Source organism: Heloderma suspectum, chromosome 2 (assembly GCF_057233095.1).
Source record: "Heloderma suspectum isolate Gila_16-S chromosome 2, 16-S_ref, whole genome shotgun sequence".
In the NCBI taxonomy this organism is placed as follows: domain Eukaryota; kingdom Metazoa; phylum Chordata; class Lepidosauria; order Squamata; family Helodermatidae; genus Heloderma; species Heloderma suspectum.
The window spans coordinates 12,850,508-12,870,631 of NC_139459.1; the positions used below are offsets into that span (position 1 = coordinate 12,850,508).

A 20,124-nucleotide genomic window follows, 5' to 3' on the forward strand; every position below is an offset into this window, starting at 1 on the left:
GGCTATGCTGGCTAGGACTGATGAGCATTGTGGGCCAAAACATTTGGAGGGCCACAAGTTACCCACCCCTGTGATAAAGGTGTCAAGGGCTCCTGGGAGGCCTCTCTCAGTCTAATCCAGTAGCCAAGTCCAGACACAGACAAAGGGATTCTTTTCAAAGCTTTATTCCTCTTTTACAACTTAACAACTCTACCGTTAGCAACTAGATATGAGCAGCAGAGTACCTATGCCCTAAGTTGGAACAGTTGGTCCCCGTTTGAAAGGGAATTACTGGCAGACCCCTGAACTTAAGGACTAGGGAGAGTCCCTCCCCTTTTCCCTTGGATCCTCTGGGCGCAGCCATTGTTTGCGTGCCAACCGGGCACTACGCCTCCTTTCTGCGCCCGCCATTTGGCGCCGCTCTCTGCATCGGCGTCGCGCGTCCACCAAGTCTGCTTCCCGCGCTCTGTCACTCCCTGGACTGCTATCTAAGCTAGGAATGCTGGTGGGAGGAATCTCCATCAGCTGTTGGCCCTGGGAAAGAGGAGCGCGCTCCTCTCCCAGGAGCGACTGCTCTTCCTCAGAATCAGAACTACTCTGGGATTCTATGGGCTCAGTGTCCACCCTGACAAAGGCTGTTTTTCTTATAAAAATAATAATAATAAAATAAATGTATGTGTTGCCTTTTGGCCTACTTAGGGTGCAATCCTATGGCTGCTAGACAGCAGCTAGATGGCCATAGGATTGGTTGGTTCCTGGAGAACCGCCTCCCCACCCCTCCCCTGCCGCCTTGTAGGCAGTGTGGATTGTCCCCGTGCTCCGTGCTCAGAAGAGCACCATGGGGCAGGGGAAAGGGGTGTTCCTGGGGGCGTGGCAGGGATTTTGGAAGTGCCGGTATAACACTTCCTATATGTCGTCTGGCCTCCTCACCCCACGTGCTGAGGTCCAAAATCAGCCATCTAGACACAAATGCAGGGTGGCTGGAGTGCGGAGATGATCCCCTCTGCGCTCCTCCTGCCCTGCATTGGATAGGCGGTCGCCTCTGAGTTTGGAGGCGGCCAACTATCCCCATAGGATTGCTCCCTTATTTAGTGGCAAATCTTCCCCAAATTAGCCATGTGAAGAGCTGGCTGGCTTCATTCACCCATTGTATGTAATGACGGCTTCTCAAGCTGCTTTGGGGCAGGGGGATTCTCTCCCCTTTACCTAATACCAGTGGAGCACAGGGTTGCCGCGCCGACAGGGTTTTTTATTAGCAGGGATGCCGATGTCATCTGCCACCCCTCTCAAGACTTCTCTGTTCCCTCTGGGCTTAGCTGGAATCCTCGCAGTAGCTGGGATGGGGGGATGAATTTTCCCAGCAAGAATATAGTGTTGTGAGCTACCCCTGTTGTTAACACAGAGTATTTTGAGGTGGCCCAGTCTTGATTGGGCAATATTAGCTTTAGCTACAGAAGACCTCCTCCTGGTGGAGATGAAAACTGCTGGAACTGGTTTGTTGATATCGATCAGCACCTCCTTTGAGGTGTGGCTATGGGGACTGTGATGATGAATGCCTGCAGTTCAAAATTTGCCACTACACCACCGCATGCAGTCAGGGGGAAAAACCTGCAACCATATTTTGCATTAGTGGGTAGGGGGTGCTGCCCCAGGAGCTCAGACACCTTCCTTTTCAGAAAGGTCATCCTCTGAACATGAAGCAGAACTTCTTCACTCTAAGGAAGGGTGAATGATAACCATCAAGCAAATTCTCAGTTCTCATTAAGCCTCCAGTTCAGATACCGAACATCACCTCAGTGTTTCCTAAAGTCTTAATTCCATTTGCCTGTGATTCTGGCATGCCGCAAGGTGAGGAAGGATTAGGATTAGAGGTGGTGAAATAGCTTCTTTGAAGCTTGCCGGTTGCTTTTCTTCAGGAGGGTGAAACCAGGATCTATCATTATTAGTTCAAGCATATGTACCACAGCCAGGAGAGTCAACAAAGCACTCATCTTATATACAAATCCATTCAACACCAATTGTATTGTTTAACTAAGGGTCATTGCAATATTGTTTACAATGGATGACCATTAAAATGTATACTCACAGCTTAAACTGAGTTAAAATAGAGGATTTATAGCCACATTTAAAAGTTACAGCGGCTGTGTCTGCCCTGCCCCCCTCAATCCTCATGCTGTTCACCACATTTGGCTCTGCCTAAATCTCTTCGCATCTGTTATTTATTAAAACAGTTACTCCCCCCCTCAACACACACACACACACACACACACACACACACTTTTCTTTAAAATAATCCAAAGCGGTTTATAATGAAAACCCGATAAAAAGAACAATATAAAACTCAATAAACCGTCAAATTGAAAGGCAGCTCACAATGTTAAAAAAGACAGCAATAAAAAGCAATCAGCAGTATTAAAACTGCACAGCCTCAAAGCAAAACAACAACAACACAGAGAGCCAAAAAACCAGGATCCACGGAACTCCCACCCTTCTCCAAAGGTTTGCTGGAACTATCAGATTTTGACGCGGCGATTAAAATAAACATGAGGCCAAGTGGGGCTTCCTTAGGGTGTCGGTAGGGATGGACGAACCCACCCCCGTCCGGTATCGGTGGGAGCCCGCTGAAGTACTGCCGCTGCTCAAGCCCCCCTTCCCGGACCCGTGCTCGAGCCCCCACGAGCTTGCTGAGTCACCCACACTCACCCTGGATCCCATCCATGAGCGCCCACCATTCTGCTGAGCTTATTTTTACAGAAAAAAGGTCATTAAAATGTGCATATTTAAATATGTGCAAATTTGGGCTGGGAAAGCTTGACATATGCAATATTAGAGGTGTAAATTGACCAACCTTTCCCAGCCCAAATTTGCACATATTTAAATATGTGCATTTTTAATGAACTCTTTTTTTCCATAAAAACAAGCTTGGCAAAATGGCAGGCGCTCGCAGATGGGCCCAGGTGAGTGTGGGAAATGTCCTGGAAGGCACAAGTGGGGGCGAGTGAGGCCAGAGGCTCAGCAGGCGTGGTCTGGGGGCATGGGCAGGGTGGGAGCCCAACGGACTTCTGGACCCAGTCAGGCATCTGCACCATCCCTATGTGTTGGCACAAACATTGAGAAGGCGCTGCTCATTGCAGTCCACCAAACTTCCAACAGTGGGGGATCTGATCCAATGTTTGGGGTGCTGCAACACATTTGGAGAAACTGGCTTAAATCCACCGTCACATGAGCAGGCTTCCCCTCCTCTGGAGGCTCCCTCAACCCTCTGGAGCAGATTGGGGGGGGGGTCGTCTCCCAAGGGATGCTTCAGGGGGAGGGGGAAACGGTTCCACCAGTGTTTTTCATTCTGCTGGTGGATGGCCAGGATTGGATACAACTCACTATATATGACATATTTCACCTAATAACTCAGGTGTTTTACCTTCATCCAAACAATGGCTTCTGAGATTTGAGATGATAAAGTCAGCTCAGAATTTCTCTCTATGCAACATTTAAATAGGGCAATATAAGTGATAATATGAAGCTTCTTCCTTCTGAGAGCCATATGTATGCAATCTCTGCTTTGCTGGAACCTTTTGATAGCAACCTATTAGGTACAAAGGTGGCATGGTTTGAAATTTAAGGCTGAGGATGCCCTATGCAAGGAGGTGTAGGTTAACTCGTGAAAATAACTCTGCAGAGTGTGAGTCTTCTTAATATATTGTAATATTGGGAGAAGATGAGGTTTGAATCCATGGAAGATCCTCCTGCATGCTCCTATCTATCTGTCTTTTAGCATGTTTTAGAGCTACATATGCTTGGTGTAGGCTTATGATGCTTAAATGTTGTGGCTTCCAGTCCAGTGACTATATTTTGCTCTCTCACAGGCTCAGTTTGATCCTTCTATGTTCTTAAAACAGATAATGGCCAGAATGACACATTGTGGGTGAACAATCCAAATTCTTTAACTTAGTAATGCAGATTCTGCAGTCAGAAGAATTTATGCAAAGAAGTGGAATGCTTTATAAAGCACATTATGGAAAACCACCCACAATTTAATTTTGCTAGTGATGGTATAGAAGACAAGGTGCTGTGCTGGCAGACTGAAGCCCCAGTGCTGATCCCAGACACTCTCCCGGAGTCTCTCCATGTGCTTTCTTCCCACTGAGGCAATTCAGGCTTCCCAGAGAGGCAGGAACAGGAATAGGACAACACCACAGAGAACTCCAAGTGGAGCAGGGGACATGCTCATCTCTGTGTTGCTTCAACAAGCAGCAGATGATGACTGAGTCTTAAGTAGGGTTTTGTCTTCTTTTAGACCAGTTATCCCCACTATCACACTGATGAAGGCCTTTTCTCTTAAAGGAGCCTGGTCTGTTTTACCAGCCTCTGGCTGCAGTGATGTGTGGTGGCTGTGGTGTGCTGGAGTCTTCCTGACTGGAGTCCTCAGAGTCTGAGGGCAGCCATGCAACCTCCTAGGAGGTGGAGGCCTCGTGACATCTTTCATAACCCTCTACCTGAATAGTTAACTCAGGAGCCTCGATCCATGAGAAGTTGTCATCTCAACCAAAGCCACTTCCGTTTTTTTTTAATGCAGGGGAGTCCCCGCCCCAGTTCAGGCCAGATGTTCTCACCAGAATGCTTTGATTCTGCACTATCTAAAGGCAACTAAGCATCTTTATTCACCAAGAGAGCCAGTTTATATATTTGAGAGAACAGAGAGCTAAAGCTTTCCCTGGACTGCATGTCTGAATGTTCTCCTTGCACACACAAAAAACACCCTATAAGGTTCTAGCCTAGCCTTTGCCCTGACATCAAGTTTTCTATATGAAGGTTGTATATAAACTCAGTGAGAACAAGGCCCAAGCGACACCTCCCCTGTTTGGGAGGCACCCCCTCATGCTCTCTGGAAGGCTGTCCTAGGCCCAATGCTCACCAAGGTATGTGGGCTGTATAACCTAAGGTCATGATGGTTGTGATGGGTCACTTGATCACATACTCCTCCATATCAAAATTCCCTGCACATAGAAAGATTAACTTGCCAGGCAGATTCTCCCTGCCATGCTAGTTTTCTGTGTGCAGGGAGAAGCAGTCAGTCTTGTGATCCTTCATCTGCAGTCTGAAGTCATACAGCCCAGACCGCGGTTTTAAGAGCTCAGTGAGAACCAGCCCTTTAAATAATCCTGTGTTGAGACAGCTCACAGAGTACCCATTGTACTTTGGATGCTGGAACGGGTTGGAACTTTACCATCATGTGTTTACATTTCGGCTCTCCTCTCTAACCTCGGCAGAGAGATTATCAATCAAAATGCCAGCAAAGTCAGCTTGCTTTCCTTTATTGGCAGGAGAGAGGTTTGGAACATGGCTCTTGACTTTGACAGCCTTTTTGGGTGCCGAAGGAGGGTTGCCATCTCTTTTTTGTTAGTAGGTGGCGGTGCTTTGCCTTTGACACCTGCAGGAATTCATCAGGTGAAGCTTTTTCTAGTATGGGGGTGCTGTGGGCCCAGCACATGATCTAAGAGCACCTGATGTTGCAGGTGGAACTAGATGGGTGTGGACCTGGTAAGTTGCTTGAATGGCAAATCACTATTACATCATTTCTCCCCACTTTCCCGAGCACCAGTGAGAACTCCAGGGGCAGGGCTACTGGGTTTCTTTTCCTGGGACCATCATTTTGGTTCCATTGTGGAGCCAGATAGACTTTGCCATAGGAGCAGTTCGTTTTTGATAATTTACTAGAGCTCTGTGCAAATTGTTGTTGTTGTTGTTTATTTGTTCAGTCACTTCCGACTCTTTGTGACTTCATGGACCAGCCCACACCAGAGCTTCCTGTCGGCCGTCGCCACCCCCAGCTCCCCCAAGGTCGAGTCCATCACCTCCAGAATATCATCCATCCATCTTGCCCTTGGTCGGCCCCTCTTCCTTTTGCCTTCCACTTTCCCTAGCATCAGCATCTTCTCCAGGGTATCCTGTCTTCTCATTACGTGGCCAAAGTACTTCAGTTTTGCCTTTAATATCCTTCCCTCAAGTGAGCAGTCTGGCTTTATTTCCTGGAGTAGGGACTGGTTTGATCTTCTTGCAGTCCAAGGCACTCTCAGAATTTTCCTCCAACACCACAGTTCAAAAGCATCTATCTTCCTTCGCTCAGCCTTCCTTACGGTCCAGCTCTCGCAGCCGTAGGTTACTACGGGGAATACCATTGCTTTCACTATGCGGACCTTTGTTGTCAGTGTGATGTCTCTGCTCTTCACTATTTTATCAAGATTTGTCATTGCTCTCCTCCCAAGAAGTAAACATCTTCTGATTTCCTGGCTGCAGTCAGCGTCTGCAGTAATCTCTGCGCCTAGAAAGACAAAGTCTGTCACTGCCTCCACGTTTTCTCCCTCTATTTGCCAGTTCTCAGTCAAGCTGGTTGCCATAATCTTGGTTTTTTTGAGGTTTAACTGCAAGCCAGCTTTTGCAGTTTCTTCTTTCACCTTCGTCATAAGGTTCCTCAGCTCCTCCTCACTTTCAGCCATCAAAGTGGTATCATCTGTATATCTGAGACAGTTAATGTTTCTTCCAGCAATTTTAACTCCAGCCTTGGATTCATCAAGTCCAGCACATTGCATGATGTGTTCTGCGTACAGGTTGAATAGGTAGGGTGAGAGTATACAACCCTGCCGTACTCCTTTCCCAATCTTAAACCAGTCCGTTGTTCTGTGGTCTGTTATAATCGTTGCTACTTGGTTGTTATACAGATTCCTCAGGAGGCAGACAAGATGACTTGGTATCCCCATACCACCAAGAACTTGTCACAATTTGTTATGATCCACACAGACAAAGGCTTTAGAATAGTCAATAAAACAGAAATAGATGTTTTTTCTGAAACTCCATGGCTTTCTCCATTATCCAGCAGATATTGGCAATTTCGTCTCTAGTTCCTCTGCCTTTTCTAAACCCAGCTTGTACATCTGGCAATTCTCATTCCATGAATTGCTGGAGTCTACCTTGCAAGATCTTGAGCCTTACCTTACTGGCATGTGAAATAAGTGCCATTGTTCGATAGTTTGAACATTCTTTGGTGCTTCCCTTTTTTGGTATGGAGATATAAGTTGATTTTTTCCAATCTGATGGCCATTCTTGTGTTTTCCAAATTTGCTGGCATATGGCATGCATCACCTTGACAGCATCATCTTGCAAGATTTAAAACAGTTCAGCTGGGATACCATCGTCTCCTGCTGCTTTGTTATTAGCAATGCTTCTTAAGGCCCATTCAACCTCACTCTTCAGGATGTCTGGCTCTAACTCACAGACCACACTGTCAAATCTATCCCCGATATTATTATCCTTCCTATACAGATCTTCCTTATGTTCTTGCCACCTTTTCTTGATCTCTTCTGCTTCTGTTAGGTCCTTGCCATCTTTGTTTTTGATCATACCCATTTTTGCCTGGAATTTACCTCCAATGTTTCTAATTTTCTGGAAGAGGTCTTGTCCTTCCTATTCTGTTATCTTATTCTGCTTCCATGCATTGCTTGTTTAAAAATAATTCCTTATCTCTTCTGGCTAACCTCTGGAATTTTGCATTTAATTGGGCATATCTCCCCCTTTCCCTGTTGCCTTTTGCTTTCCTTTCTTGGGCTACCTCCAGTGTCTCAGCAGACAGCCATCTTGCCTTCTTGGTTTTCTTTTTCTTTGAGATGTTTTTTGTTGCCGCCTCCTGAACAATGTTGTGAACTTCTGTGCATAGTTCTTCCGGGACCCTATCTACTAAATCTAGTCCCTTAAATCTATTCTTCACCTCCACTGCATATTCATGAGGAATATTAGTGAGCTCATATATCTGTGGGTCTTCCCTATTCTCTTTAGTCTGATTCTAAATTGTGTAATAAGAAGTTCGTGATCTGAACTACAGTCAGCTCCAGGTCTTGTTTTTACTGACTGTATAGATGTCCACCACCTTTGGCTACAAAGGATGTAGTCAATCTGATTTTGGTGACAACCATCTGGTGAAGTCCATGTATAAAGTCGTCTTTTAGGTTTTTGGAAGAGAGTGTTTGTTATGCACAGTGAGTTGTCTTGGCAAAATTCTATCAGCCTATGTCCCACTTCATTTTGTTCTCCCAGACCATGCTTGCCTGTAATTCCAGGTGTCGTTTGACTACCCACCTTAGCAGTCCAGTCTCCTGTAATGAAAATAACATCTCTTTTTGGCGTACTATCCAGTAGGTGCGGCAGATCCTCATAAAACTGATCTACTTCTGCTTCTTCAGCATCTGTGGTTGGGGCGTATATTTGGATCACTGTGATGTTAAATGGCTTACCCTGAATTCAAATTGAGATCATTGTATCGTTTTTTGGATTGTATCCAAGCACTGCTTTAGCCACTTTATTATTAATTATGAAAGCTACTCCATTTCTTCTGTGGTCCTCTTGTCCACAGTAGTAGATCTGGTGGTCATCTGATGTGAAGTGGCCCATTCCAGTCCATTTCAGTTCACTGACACCCAGAATGTCTATATTTAATCTTGACATCTCCCCAATAACCACATCCAATTTGCCCTGGCTCATAGATCTTACATTCCAGGTTCCTATGGTGTGTTGATCTTTAGAACATCGGATTCGTCGTTCATCACCAGCACCATTGGCCGCTAGCCATCCTTTCGGCTTTGAGCTAGCTGCGTCATCGCATCTGGGGCTAGTTGAACTGATCCTCTGTTCCTCCCCAGTAGCATTTTGACCATCCTCTGACCTGGGAGTCCCATCTTCCGATGGTATACCGACATAACTCTGGTTGTACTGATCCATTCAGTTTTCATGGCAAGAATACTGGGGTGGGTTGCCGTTACCTTCCTCAGGGATCGTATTTAGTCTGATCTCTCTGCCATGACCTTCCCATCTTGGGTATCGCTTCACGGTTTAGCTCATGGCATCATTGAGGTGCTCAAGCTCCAGCACCCTGACAAGGTAACGATATTCTTTGCTGGAGTCTGTGCAAATAGCCTCTTGAAGTTCTCCACCTTATTGTGGGCAGAGAAATGCGGCAGAAGATTTCACCGAATTTCTCCAGGGGGAGGAGACATACTCAACAGTTTCTCACAGGTCGGATTCCCCATTGGCAGGGCTTGTAGCACAGCTTCTTTCTTTTCTCCTAAGGGTTTTGGGGGGGTTCGTGCTGCAACGGCATCAACTGTCTTGGCAGGATGGCCCCCAGTTTGCATCCACTGCAGTGGAGGCAGGGGCAGTGTTGTGTCTATCTCTAGGGATGAGGTGGAGTTAGTGGTCTACCAAAATCTGTTTTGGTAAAAAGTTTTCAAGTTTTGTTCGAGAAAACACAAAAAGTTTTCTCCCCTCACGAAAGAGGCTTCCATTGTTCTGCCTCATTCAGGATGTTTTATAATGTACTCTTTTGGTGTTTTTGAGCTTACCTAATCACAGCCAGCCTCCCAAGCTGCCTGCAGGTCCTGATCTGAAAAGGTCCTATGGGAGGAATTACCTCATGGTGCTTAAACTGGGCTTTAATTGAAGTGTAGGAAGCTGAGGTGGCTACAGGCTGCCAGAGAGATGATTGTACAATGAAAAACAGGACACTTGTGCTCACTCCTCAGCCACCTCCTAAGTAAGGTATCAGTAAACAAATGAGGTGTCAATAAACATGTAGACAGGGGTGATCTGGTAGATGTTGTTTACTTGGACTTCCAAAAGGCTTTTGACAAAGTCCCTCACCAAAGACTCCTGAGAAAACTTAGTAGCCATGGAATAAGAGGAGATGTCCTCTTATGGATCAGTAATGGGTTAAAGAACAGAAAGCAGAAAATAGGAATAAATGGTAAACTCTCCCAATGGAGGGAAGTAAATAGTGAGGTCCCACAGGGATCTGTATTCAGACCGATGCTTTTAACCTGTTCATAAATTATCTGGAATTAGGAGTGAGCAGTGAAGTGGCCAAGTTTGCAGATGACACCAAATTATTTAGGGTGGTTAAAACAAAAAAAAAGGGATTGTGAAGAACTCCAAAAGGATCTCTCCAAACTGGGAGAATGGGCATCTAAATGGCAAATGCGGTTCAGTGTAAGCAAGTGTAAAGTGAGGCACGTTGGGGCAAAAAATCCCAACTTCAAGTATAGCCTGATGGGATCTGAGCTAGCAGTGACTGACCAGGAAAGAGATCTTGGGGTTGTGGTCGACTGCTCAATGAAGATGTCAACCCAGTGTGCAGCCGCTGTAAAAAAGGCAAACTCCATGTTAGGCATAATTAGAAAAGGGATTGAGAATAAAACTGCCAACATCGTACTGCCCTTATACAAATCTATGGTGCAGCCACACTTGGAATACTGTGTACAGTTCTGGTCACCACACCTAAAAAAAGATATTGTAGAGCTGGAAAAGGTGCAGAAAAGGGCAACTAAAATGATCAAGGAGCTGCAGCATCTCCCCTATGAGAGAAGGTTACAACAGCTGGGATTGTTTAGTCTGGAAAAAAGGAGGACAAGGGGAGACATGATAGAGGTGAATGCATGGTGTGGAGAATGTGGATAGGGAGACATTTTTCTCTCTCAAAATACCAAAACCCGGGGTCATCCTTTGAAGCTCATTGGTGGGAGATTCAGGACAGATAAAAGGATTTCTCCACACAGCCCATAGTTAAACTATGGAACTTGCTACAACAGGATGTGGTGTTGGCCACCAATTTGGATAGCTTTAAAAGAGGGGTTAGGCAAATTCCTGGAGGAGAAGGCTATCCATGGCTACTAGTCTTGATGGCTATGTGGTACCTCCAGAACCAGAGGCAGTGAGCCTATGTGCACCAGTTTCCTGGGGAACATGGGCAGGAGGGTGCTGTTGCACTCATGTCCTGTTTGTGGGTTCCCATTGGTGATTCAGGACAGATAAAAGGAAGGGCTTCTTCACACAGCGCATAGTTAAACTATGGAATTTGCTACCACAGGAAGTAGTGATGGCCACCAATTTGGATGGCTTTAAAAAGGGGTTAGACAAATTCCTGGAGGAAAAGGCTATCAATGGCTGCTAGTCTTGGCACAACACTAGAATTTACCAGAATTTGCACAGCTCTTCATATTCAAAAGAACTTGAGATTTTAAAAAACGGAATGGAAGAGAAAATGAAATGGGTCAGCACAGCCACAACTCCTGTTTCAGATTTCCTAAAGCAACCGAGTCGACGGTCCTCACAATGGACCGTCCTCTCCCTCACCTCCCAAGCTGCTAGACACAAACTAAACGTTCGTAGTTGTCTCTGCCTATAGGTCTCAACTCAAACTACCACTATTTCTACGCTGTGCCAACTAGGCAGAGCACGTCACCTTCCAATGGGAGGTGGTGGTGGAGAGAGATTTCCAGCCATCAGGGAACACTAGTGGTGCAGTCCTATGTAGGGGTGGACAAAAGTGACTTACCTGTCGTCGAAGCTTGTTCGCGGTGGGGGGGAGGCGCTTCGCTGCTCCCCCCGCGAAGTTCAGGCTGGGGGGGGGAGGCTTCTCGCCCGGCCGAAATTCAGGCCGGGGAGGAGGCTTCCCGCCTCGCCCGGCCGCGAAATCCAAAGTTTAAAAAAAAACAAAAAAAACGCCCCCGTGATAGGCTACGTGACAATTAACGTAGCCTATCACGGCTAGATCTGCAATGTCAGCCGTGATAGGCTACGTTAATCGTCACGTAGCCTATCACGGGTGACTTTAAAAAAAAAAATGCACGTACGCTAATGGCGGCCCCCATAGGGAGCCGCCATTCGCGTTCCTTATTTGGTTGCTGTAGTCTACGTAAAGATTTACGTAGACTACGGCGAAAATAAGGGCAACGCTATTTGCGTTGCCCTTATTTTCGCCGTAGTCTACGTAAATCTTTACGTAGACTACAGCGACCAAATAAGGAACGGGAATGGCGGCTCCCTATGGGGGCCGCCATTATCCGTACGCCCTTTTTTTTTTTTTTTTAAGTCACCCGTGATAGGCTACGTGACGATTAACATAGCCTATCACGGCTGACTTTGCAAATCTAGCCGTGATAGGCTACGTTAATCGTCACGTAGCCTATCACGGGGGCGGTTTTTTTTTTCTTTTATTGGAATGGCGGCGGCGGCAGCCGGTCGAAAGACCGGCTGCCGCTCCTGCCCCGCACGAACACCCGCTGAACCGCCGGCCAGACCCGCCACCGGGAGGGACATTCGGCAAAGGTAAGTCCCGTCCCGGGGGGGGGGTGCGGGGTGCAGGGGGGGGTGCAGAGGATTTCTCCCCGAAACTTGTTCGGGGGGCCGAACACGTTGGCGCTCGGCCCCCCGAAGTTTCGGGGAGAAATTCTCCACCATCCCTAGTCCTATGCACGTTTAGACAGGGGAATGTTGGGATTAGGTCATTAGGTCCTTGGCTGCCCATTACTAAGTTGCGTATTGATAGGCTCATTCACAGCAGTCAAGACATCCAAATGTATAGTAATAGAATAAAGAAATATTTAAAAGGAAGCATGGAGGTGCAATAGTGGAGTAGAGCAGTCTTCCCCAACTTGGCGACCACCAGATTTTTTTGTCCTACAATTCCCATCATCCCTGATCACTGGCCATGTTGGTGATAGGGGTTGTAGTCCAACACATCTGGAGGACACCAGGCTGGTGAAGGATGGTGTATTGTTTTACCCATTGAATTCTTGCCACTCATGCAAGCTTCTGCAAGGTGCATAGGCAAAGTTGGCTCATCTCTACTGCCTGAAGCGTAATGTGAGAAATGGCCCTGAGCTCATTGAAGGAAGGGTGGTCTAGTGATGTAGCCAACAGATAAAATACGTCTTAACCTATGGGTGGGCTACTTGTATGACGTCATATCTTCACACTGCTTGTCTGAAACAGTATCTCTGGTTCCTTGTTGTGTTCATTTTTCTGAAAGCTATTACATCTGTATTTTTTTTTAAAGGTGCCATGTCCCATATTCCTGGCCAGGTTGAGTAACTGCTCAAGTTCTCTTAATTTTCAGTGGTCTTTGAGTTGGCCTAATAAAGGTATTACACTCTATGGAATTTGAAATATAATAATGAGATGAGCTTAAAAACTATGAAATTGAAATATCTAAGAATCGCAGCTTCCTTGTTACCTTCCCAGTACCTTCTGGGAATTGTCAGCTCAGTCTTGGCAAATTGCTAGTTGTCATCTCGTGACATAAAAGGGAATTTGTGGTTCTTATTCAAACTTCCCCTCTCTGTGTTTTTTTATTAAACAAATCATTTGGACCAAGTCCCCCCCCCCCCAATTTTCTGTATTTTGGATATCTTTGGTTCTTGGAAAGCTAGCTAGCTATGTACAGTACTGAAGGTATAACGTAGGTTTCCCAGACTAAAGGTTATAGAGTCTGAACTGAGAAATTGCTCAAACACAACTGATTTGGAATGTTTTGATCAAAGAAGAAGAAAAGCTTCAAATGTTGAAATCTGTAGTCCAATTCCACAGTTGCACCTTATGCATCTGAAATTTGTTGTGATTTGAAGCACAAAATACCGGGATTCAAACTTCAAAATGTGTGCATTGCAAAATGTAGATAACTTTAAGAATTCTGGCTTTGGATTTAAAATTCTGAATTTGAATGTAGCGGTTACAGCAGGCTTCCCCAATCTGGTGCCCTGTCCAGATGTGTTGGACTGCAATTCACATCATTCCTTGTTAGCATGTTACAGTCCAATACATCTGAAGGGTTTCAGCTACTGGGTGGTACAGAAATGTAATGAATAAATAAATAAGTTGGAGACAACTGGGTTAAAGCATTGCAGTAGGCCTGCAGAAGCCTGGGTTCGAATCCCTATTCTGCCATGAAGCTCACTGGTTCATCTTGGCTTGGTCACTAAGCTCTCAGCCTAGCTTGTCTCACGGGGTTGTTGCGAGGATAAAAATGGGGAAATGAGGAGGACTGTGTAGGCTGCCTTGAGCACCGCAAAGGAAAGACAGGATATTAATGCAATAAATAAGTGTATGAACATGAGTTGATGTCAGACGTTAGTGCACAGATCGATAGCTGCTGAAATGTTGACGTCCTTCTTTGTTCTGTATTCTCACCAGTTGCGGATCTGAATGCTTCTGAGCTCCTCACAGTGGTTGGACTATTGGGACTCTAAGAGACTTTACTGAGAGCTACTGTTCACTGCCTGGGGTGTCCCCCTACTTTTTCTCACATCCCCCTTCCCCCCATATAAAACTCCCATGGACCGGGGGCTTGCCATGGAGCCAAGGGAGAACTCGGGCACTTCCCGGCAAAGGGGAGGCGACACGGACTTCTTGGGCTCGGCCATTGCCTCTGCAAAGGCCCCACCTGCTCCTGGTGGCACTGGGGAGGCCATGCTGCCGACCTCTGCCTCTGCAAAGGGTATCCCGGTGAGCGGTGATCGTATGGAGGCTGAGGAGGAAGATGAGCTCTGTTCCGGACGAGATGTGGATTCCACTTCCAACGCAGACAGCGAGAAATGGGTGGCCGGAGATGGTCTGGAGGAACAGGAGTTTTCCATCAAGGAGGCTAACTTCACAGAGGGAAGTCTTAAATTGAAAATCCAGACTACAAAGAGAGCCAAGAAGCCCCCCAAGAACCTGGAGAACTATATATGTCCACCCGAGATCAAAATCACCATTAAACAGTCTGGGGAGCAAAAACTTCCAAGAGCTGGGAAAAATAGCAAAGCAGCAAAAGAGGAAGACAGAGCACACTCCAAAAAGAAGGTAAGAGGGTCTTTTCCTTCTGCTTTCTACTTCGCCCAGCTCCCTATTTTTTTGCATCTCTTGGTGTACTTATGCAAAATTTTGTATGCATTCCTCACTTGGCACTCCACTGTCTTCTTAAATCTGGAGAACCTTCCGTCATCTTGGTGTTGCTGAAAGCCTGCCTTGTTGGGTTTCAGAAGCAAACGAGACAATCTGTGCACCAAAAGGGGTTTTGAAATCTAAATATGTGACAACAGGTGGACAGGATAAACAGATGGAGATGGGAAGGGTGCGGGGGGGATAACAAGACAACAGGGATAATGCCATTAGTATAAGAAGGCTCCATGGTCCCTGCACACCAGCTGCTTTGCCTTTGTAGGGGGCTCAGCTGAAGGGTGTTTTAAAGAGCCATTTGAAGGGCAATATAATGGCCCTGTTAGTGTTATACACACAAAGGCCGTGCCTTTAAACCGGAAGAGCTCGTGCAGTTTAAAGGCTCCATGGTGCAACTGCAGACTTTGTTGGCGTGCCTCTCTTAATGGTTTTTTTTTTCTTTTCTTTTTCTTTTGCTTTAGAGCAAGTTCTAACAGGCTGTGTTGACAAGTAAGGGGCAAGTAGAGAGAAGGATTTCCAAACAGAAGAATCGTAGAATAGTAGGGTTGGAAGGGGCCTATAAGACCATCGAGTCCAACCCCCTGCTTAATTGGCAAGGCCTGCATTATATGGATTATGTAGCATTTTTCTGAAAGGTCCGGTCACTCTGGGGTGAGAGGGCATGCTCTGTGCAAGACCCAGCTTCCATGTCAATTTGAATTGAAAAGCCCCAGAAGTCCTTTCAATCTTCAGAGGCTCTAAAGTCAGCAACGGAAGACATATAAATGAAGGACTTCTGGGAAAAAGTCTTTGGCATTAAAAAAAGAAATGAACATATTTTGTGTGTGTGTTTGGCAAGTGGGATTTCAGTTTAGAAGAACTGGGAGAACACAGGAGTGACTATCCATTTCACAGTGCTGTATGGACCTGTGGAAATGATCAGAAATACTTTTCTTAGCAATCTTGCAGTCCCTTGAATGGACAGGTTACCATACGGAGGTGTTTGCTAATAATGTGTCTGCATGATGCATTAGGCGGCGGGGGGGGCGGGGAATCATATGGGCCCCTTCCACGTGTCTAAATCCCTGAAAGTCACCCAGCAGTTCAGAGGGGACAGGGCAGGGGTATGTGGAGTAAGTATGATTGATTACACAGTGGAGGCTGCTGACTCCGATGTCAGTAGGGCAGTGAATCCTCTGTGGGTTTCAGTCAGAACCAGCCAGATCTGAAGGAGCTATCCAAGCTGCTCTGTACCTGAAATAGCTCCTTTCGAGTTCTGACTGAAACCCAGAGCAGATTCCCCCCACCCGCCGGCACTGGAGCCATCAGCCTTCACTGGGATTGCACCTCCAGTGAAGACCACTGAAAATGGCATGTTGGTGTGGAGTTCTTGCATTGCACCTTCTTTTAGGAGAATTTTCCAAGCACTTCTAGTTTAGCTCCAGAATGTCAGTCTAGAACATGGTAGCTCCACTTGTAAAATCAACCGTGGTCTGGTGGCCGCTGTCTCTGGAGTCCCCTGCAGCTTTTACTGAACACAGTTAGAGGCACAATGTAAAGAAAGGAAAGACACATTCACACTACTGGGGGCCTTGAGAAGAGACTGGGGAGCCGTGCTTCAAAAGTTAAGATCAAATCAGTGGCACAATCTTGGATGTTTCTGAGTTGCCATCTTTTTATTTCCCACCTGGCAAGAGTTCTGTGCACTTAACAGCCGCCCAACAGTTAGAAATTCACCAGGTGCAGCCCCCCCAACAGGGAGGGGAGAGCTGCACCTGTTGAATGTCTGAGTGTTTTAAGGACACTAGAATGCATGCTTTGGAGGGGGGAGCACAAAACTAGGTGGGAACTTCCAGGGACACCTTGGGATCTGAGTGTTTAAATAGGACTAGCAAAATCTCAGGCCTCAGGTTAGCTAGTTGCCTTAAAGTTTAATCTTGGTTCCTGGAATTTGACACTTCTGCCTTCCCATGCAAGCCCAGTGCCCAAACGATTTCATGCTTTCTCCTAAAACTTTGATGCTGTTTCCTGGGAAATTGGCAATACCTTAACTAGGCTGCCTAAAACCCTGATTTTCCAATATGATGGCCAAGCAAATGGGTATTTGAGAATATGTCTTGTGTTTACTGAGAATATGTTTTGTATTTACTCAGAATATGTCTTGTGTTTACTGAGAATATGTTTTGTATTTACTCAGAATATGTCTTGTGTTTACTGGAATAGTAGGTATAATCCCTCATCCTTAAGCTTGGATATCATAATATATCTGCTAATGAATATTTGTCCTAAGAATCCAGGTGTCTTCAAGAAATATTGTATTTAGTGGAGCTCCTGTGTCGTTTAGGATTAGGTACTATATTTGAATACCCTCCCACTATAGTTCCCCCTCTGTAAAATCTATCAACCGATCAAATACTTTATTTCTGAAAAGTATAACTGCCTTTTATTAGGACCATAAATTGAGCTCAGTGTTAAAACGCGTTTTTTGTTTTATTTTACCTTTTATCAATAAAGGGGTAAAATCTAATTTTCTAGATAAATTTATAGCAACAGCTGTTGACTTTGGCATTCCTGGTGCTGAACAGTGATCACCAAACCAACTATGTTTCAGTCAACACTCATCTACATTTTTATGATAGGTGCCCTCTAAAAACAAACACAAAATACATCTATCGTCTCCTTTCTTATAACGTTACAGAGACATCTTCCTCTCCATAAGATTTCCAAGGCCAGAATCAGTCAAAGTTATAATTTGCAAAGCGTCCATATTATATTCACTAAGAAAATAATATATTACAGCAAACAATTTTCATGTATGCTCCAGCTAAAACACTTTTCCAATTACAACTTCTCTAGTCCTCAGTTCAAAATATAAATCACATGCACAAAACTTAAAAACATAAAATAACATTAATATACCCAACTAGGGAGATAGCCTTATATGGGCCATGTCAGGGTGGACACTGAGCCCATAGAATCCCAGAGTAGTTCTGATTCGGAGGAAGAGCAGTCGCTCCTGGGAGAGGAGCGCGCCCTTTTTCCCAGGGCCTGCAGCTGACAGAGTTTCCTCCAACCCACATTCCTAGATTAGAAAGCAGTCCAGGGAGTGACCCAGCACCGATAGCAGACTGGTTGGATGCGCGGCGCAGAAGCAGAGAGCGGCGCCAAATGGAGAGCGCGGAAAGGAGGCGTAGCGCCCGGTTGGCGCTCAAAGAACGGTTGTGCCCAGAGGATCCAAGGGAAAAGGGGAGGGATTCTCCCTAGTCCTTATATTCAGGGGTCTGCCAGTATTTGCTTTTCAAACGGGGACCAACTGTTCCAACTTAGGGCATAGGGATGCTGCTGCTCAGATCTAGTTGCTACCTGTAGAGCTGTTAAGTTGTAAAAGAAGAATAAAGCTTTGAAAAGAATCCCTTTGTCTGTGTCTGGACTTGGCTACTGGATTAGACTGAGAGCCGTCCAAGGAGCCCTTGACAGGCCAGTTTCCAACCAGATTCAGTTAGAGCCAGTATGGCTGGCTGGGCCATGCTGGGAGTTGTAGGACTTTTTTTTTAACCTCTAAACATGCATAGGATTGCACCCTGAGTCACTCAGTCCAGTATGTCAAACAAAGAGGGCAGAGCTAAAGATTACAATCAAATCCTTCTTCCTTTGTCAGATTATTGGCTGTATAAGCAACAACTATTAAGCAGCAACAGAATAAAGTTAACACAACAAAATTCATTTTTAGGAAACTAAGGGCACAGTCTTACCTGGATGCCCATCAGCCTCCGAACCTGGAGGCTGACAGGCATCCTATGCAGGGTGGGAGGAATGCGGAGGCAATTGTCGCCTCCTTCTCCTCTTGCCCTGCCTTTCTGCTGGACAGACGATTTTGCCCATCTAGCCGGGGCTCTGTGGAGTGGGTGGGAAAGAGGCTGGAGCAGCCAGACAATTCTTCATCTCCTCCCCTCCCCTGGAACCACCCTCTTTTCCTCCTCTCCAAAGTCACATTTGCGAGCTCATATAAGGCAGCCGGTGAGGTTCTCTTCGTGCCAGATGCAAGGAGGAGGGTTAGGGGAGCTTGGACCCCTTGGTCTGAGGTTGGAGCGCTGTCTCTGACGGTGGATCCAGGAATCTGAAAAAACCTATGGCCCCCCAGATGGAGTACCCTCCACACTACTCAAAAATTATTCATTTCATTTAGAATAAATAAATCCCACTTTATAGGCCTGAGACACTCTTGAAGCAGCTAATAAGAATTTAAAAGCAAAAATCACACTCAAAATCTAGTACAGGAATAGAAATTACATGGAGACCGTATAAACATATGTAAGGATACATATACTGTAAGGGTATACATATACAGCAATATTTATTTATTTATAAATAACAAATTATTTATAAATTTATATCCCACCATTTTTCCTCCTTAAGGAACCCAAGGCAGTGTACATAATCCTCCTCTCCATTGTAACCTCACAGCAACAACCTTGTGAGCTAGGTTGGGCTGAGAGTCTGTGACTGGCCCAAAGTCACCCAGTGAGCTTCCATGGCCAAGTGGGGAGTAGAACCCGGATCTCCAGAGTCCCTGTCCAACACTCTAGCCACTACACCACATTGGCTCTCTACATGTGTAAGGACATCTCTTTCCAGGAGCCCTCACTAGCTGGCTCTTCCCGACAGGAAACAGCCCACCTGAGGTGTTTTCCTTTCTCAACTGCCCAATAAATTAAAATCGTATTCCAAAGAAATAGAACAGGCAGAATCAAGCGTTTAACAAAGTGTATGGCAAAATGAATGAATAGTTGATGAACTAGTATTACTCCATAAACATTACCTTAACAGTTCCACTTCTGTTAATCCTTTCCCCTTCCTTTTCCGACTGACCTGGAACTCTCTCTCCTCCTCCAGCCCTGTTGGAATTCTCCCCATCCCACCCGGCACTTGGGAAGGCAGGGCTTCCTCTGGGTTAGAGGTAGGCTCATTAATGGTATGAGTGTGGATGTGTCCAGAGATATCACCTGTGACATCACAGTATCAGTCATCACATGACTAGTAAGATAATTTACTAATGCCATTATTTATTTTATTTATTTACAGCCGTTTTACCCTGATCTTCAGCCAAAAAGGGCTCCCAGAGTGATTCATTCAGATTAATAATAAGACAGTCTCTGCCCTCAGACTAACGCTCTAAAAGACACAACACAAAAGGAAAAAGGGATTGGGAGGGAAGAGGAAAGCAAAAGCAAAAGTCGGGCGACAGTTCTTGGCTTCCAAGTTCTTGCAGGTGTTCTTTCTTGCATGGAAGGCGAAACAAGCTGCTGTTCCTTTTTCTGGCCGATGTATGGAGCCAGATTGGTGTCCCCCTTCCCATGTTTATCTTGGGACACAAGGGTGCAGTAGGCCTTAGTTTTCATATCTTTTTCT

General features: G+C 45.8%; 1 protein-coding gene across 1 annotated transcript in view; it reads left to right on the forward strand.

Annotated features, from left to right (window-relative positions):
* The window catches only part of SETBP1 (SET binding protein 1), a 356,127-nt gene that overhangs the window by 17,397 nt on the left and 318,606 nt on the right, over nucleotides 1-20,124 (forward strand). Inside the window, exon 2 of the mRNA XM_084832845.1 lies at nucleotides 13,990-14,640. Coding sequence (XP_084688971.1) covers nucleotides 14,131-14,640 — 510 coding nt within the window. The 5' untranslated portion in view covers nucleotides 13,990-14,130. The remainder of the gene's footprint in view (nucleotides 1-13,989; nucleotides 14,641-20,124) is intronic.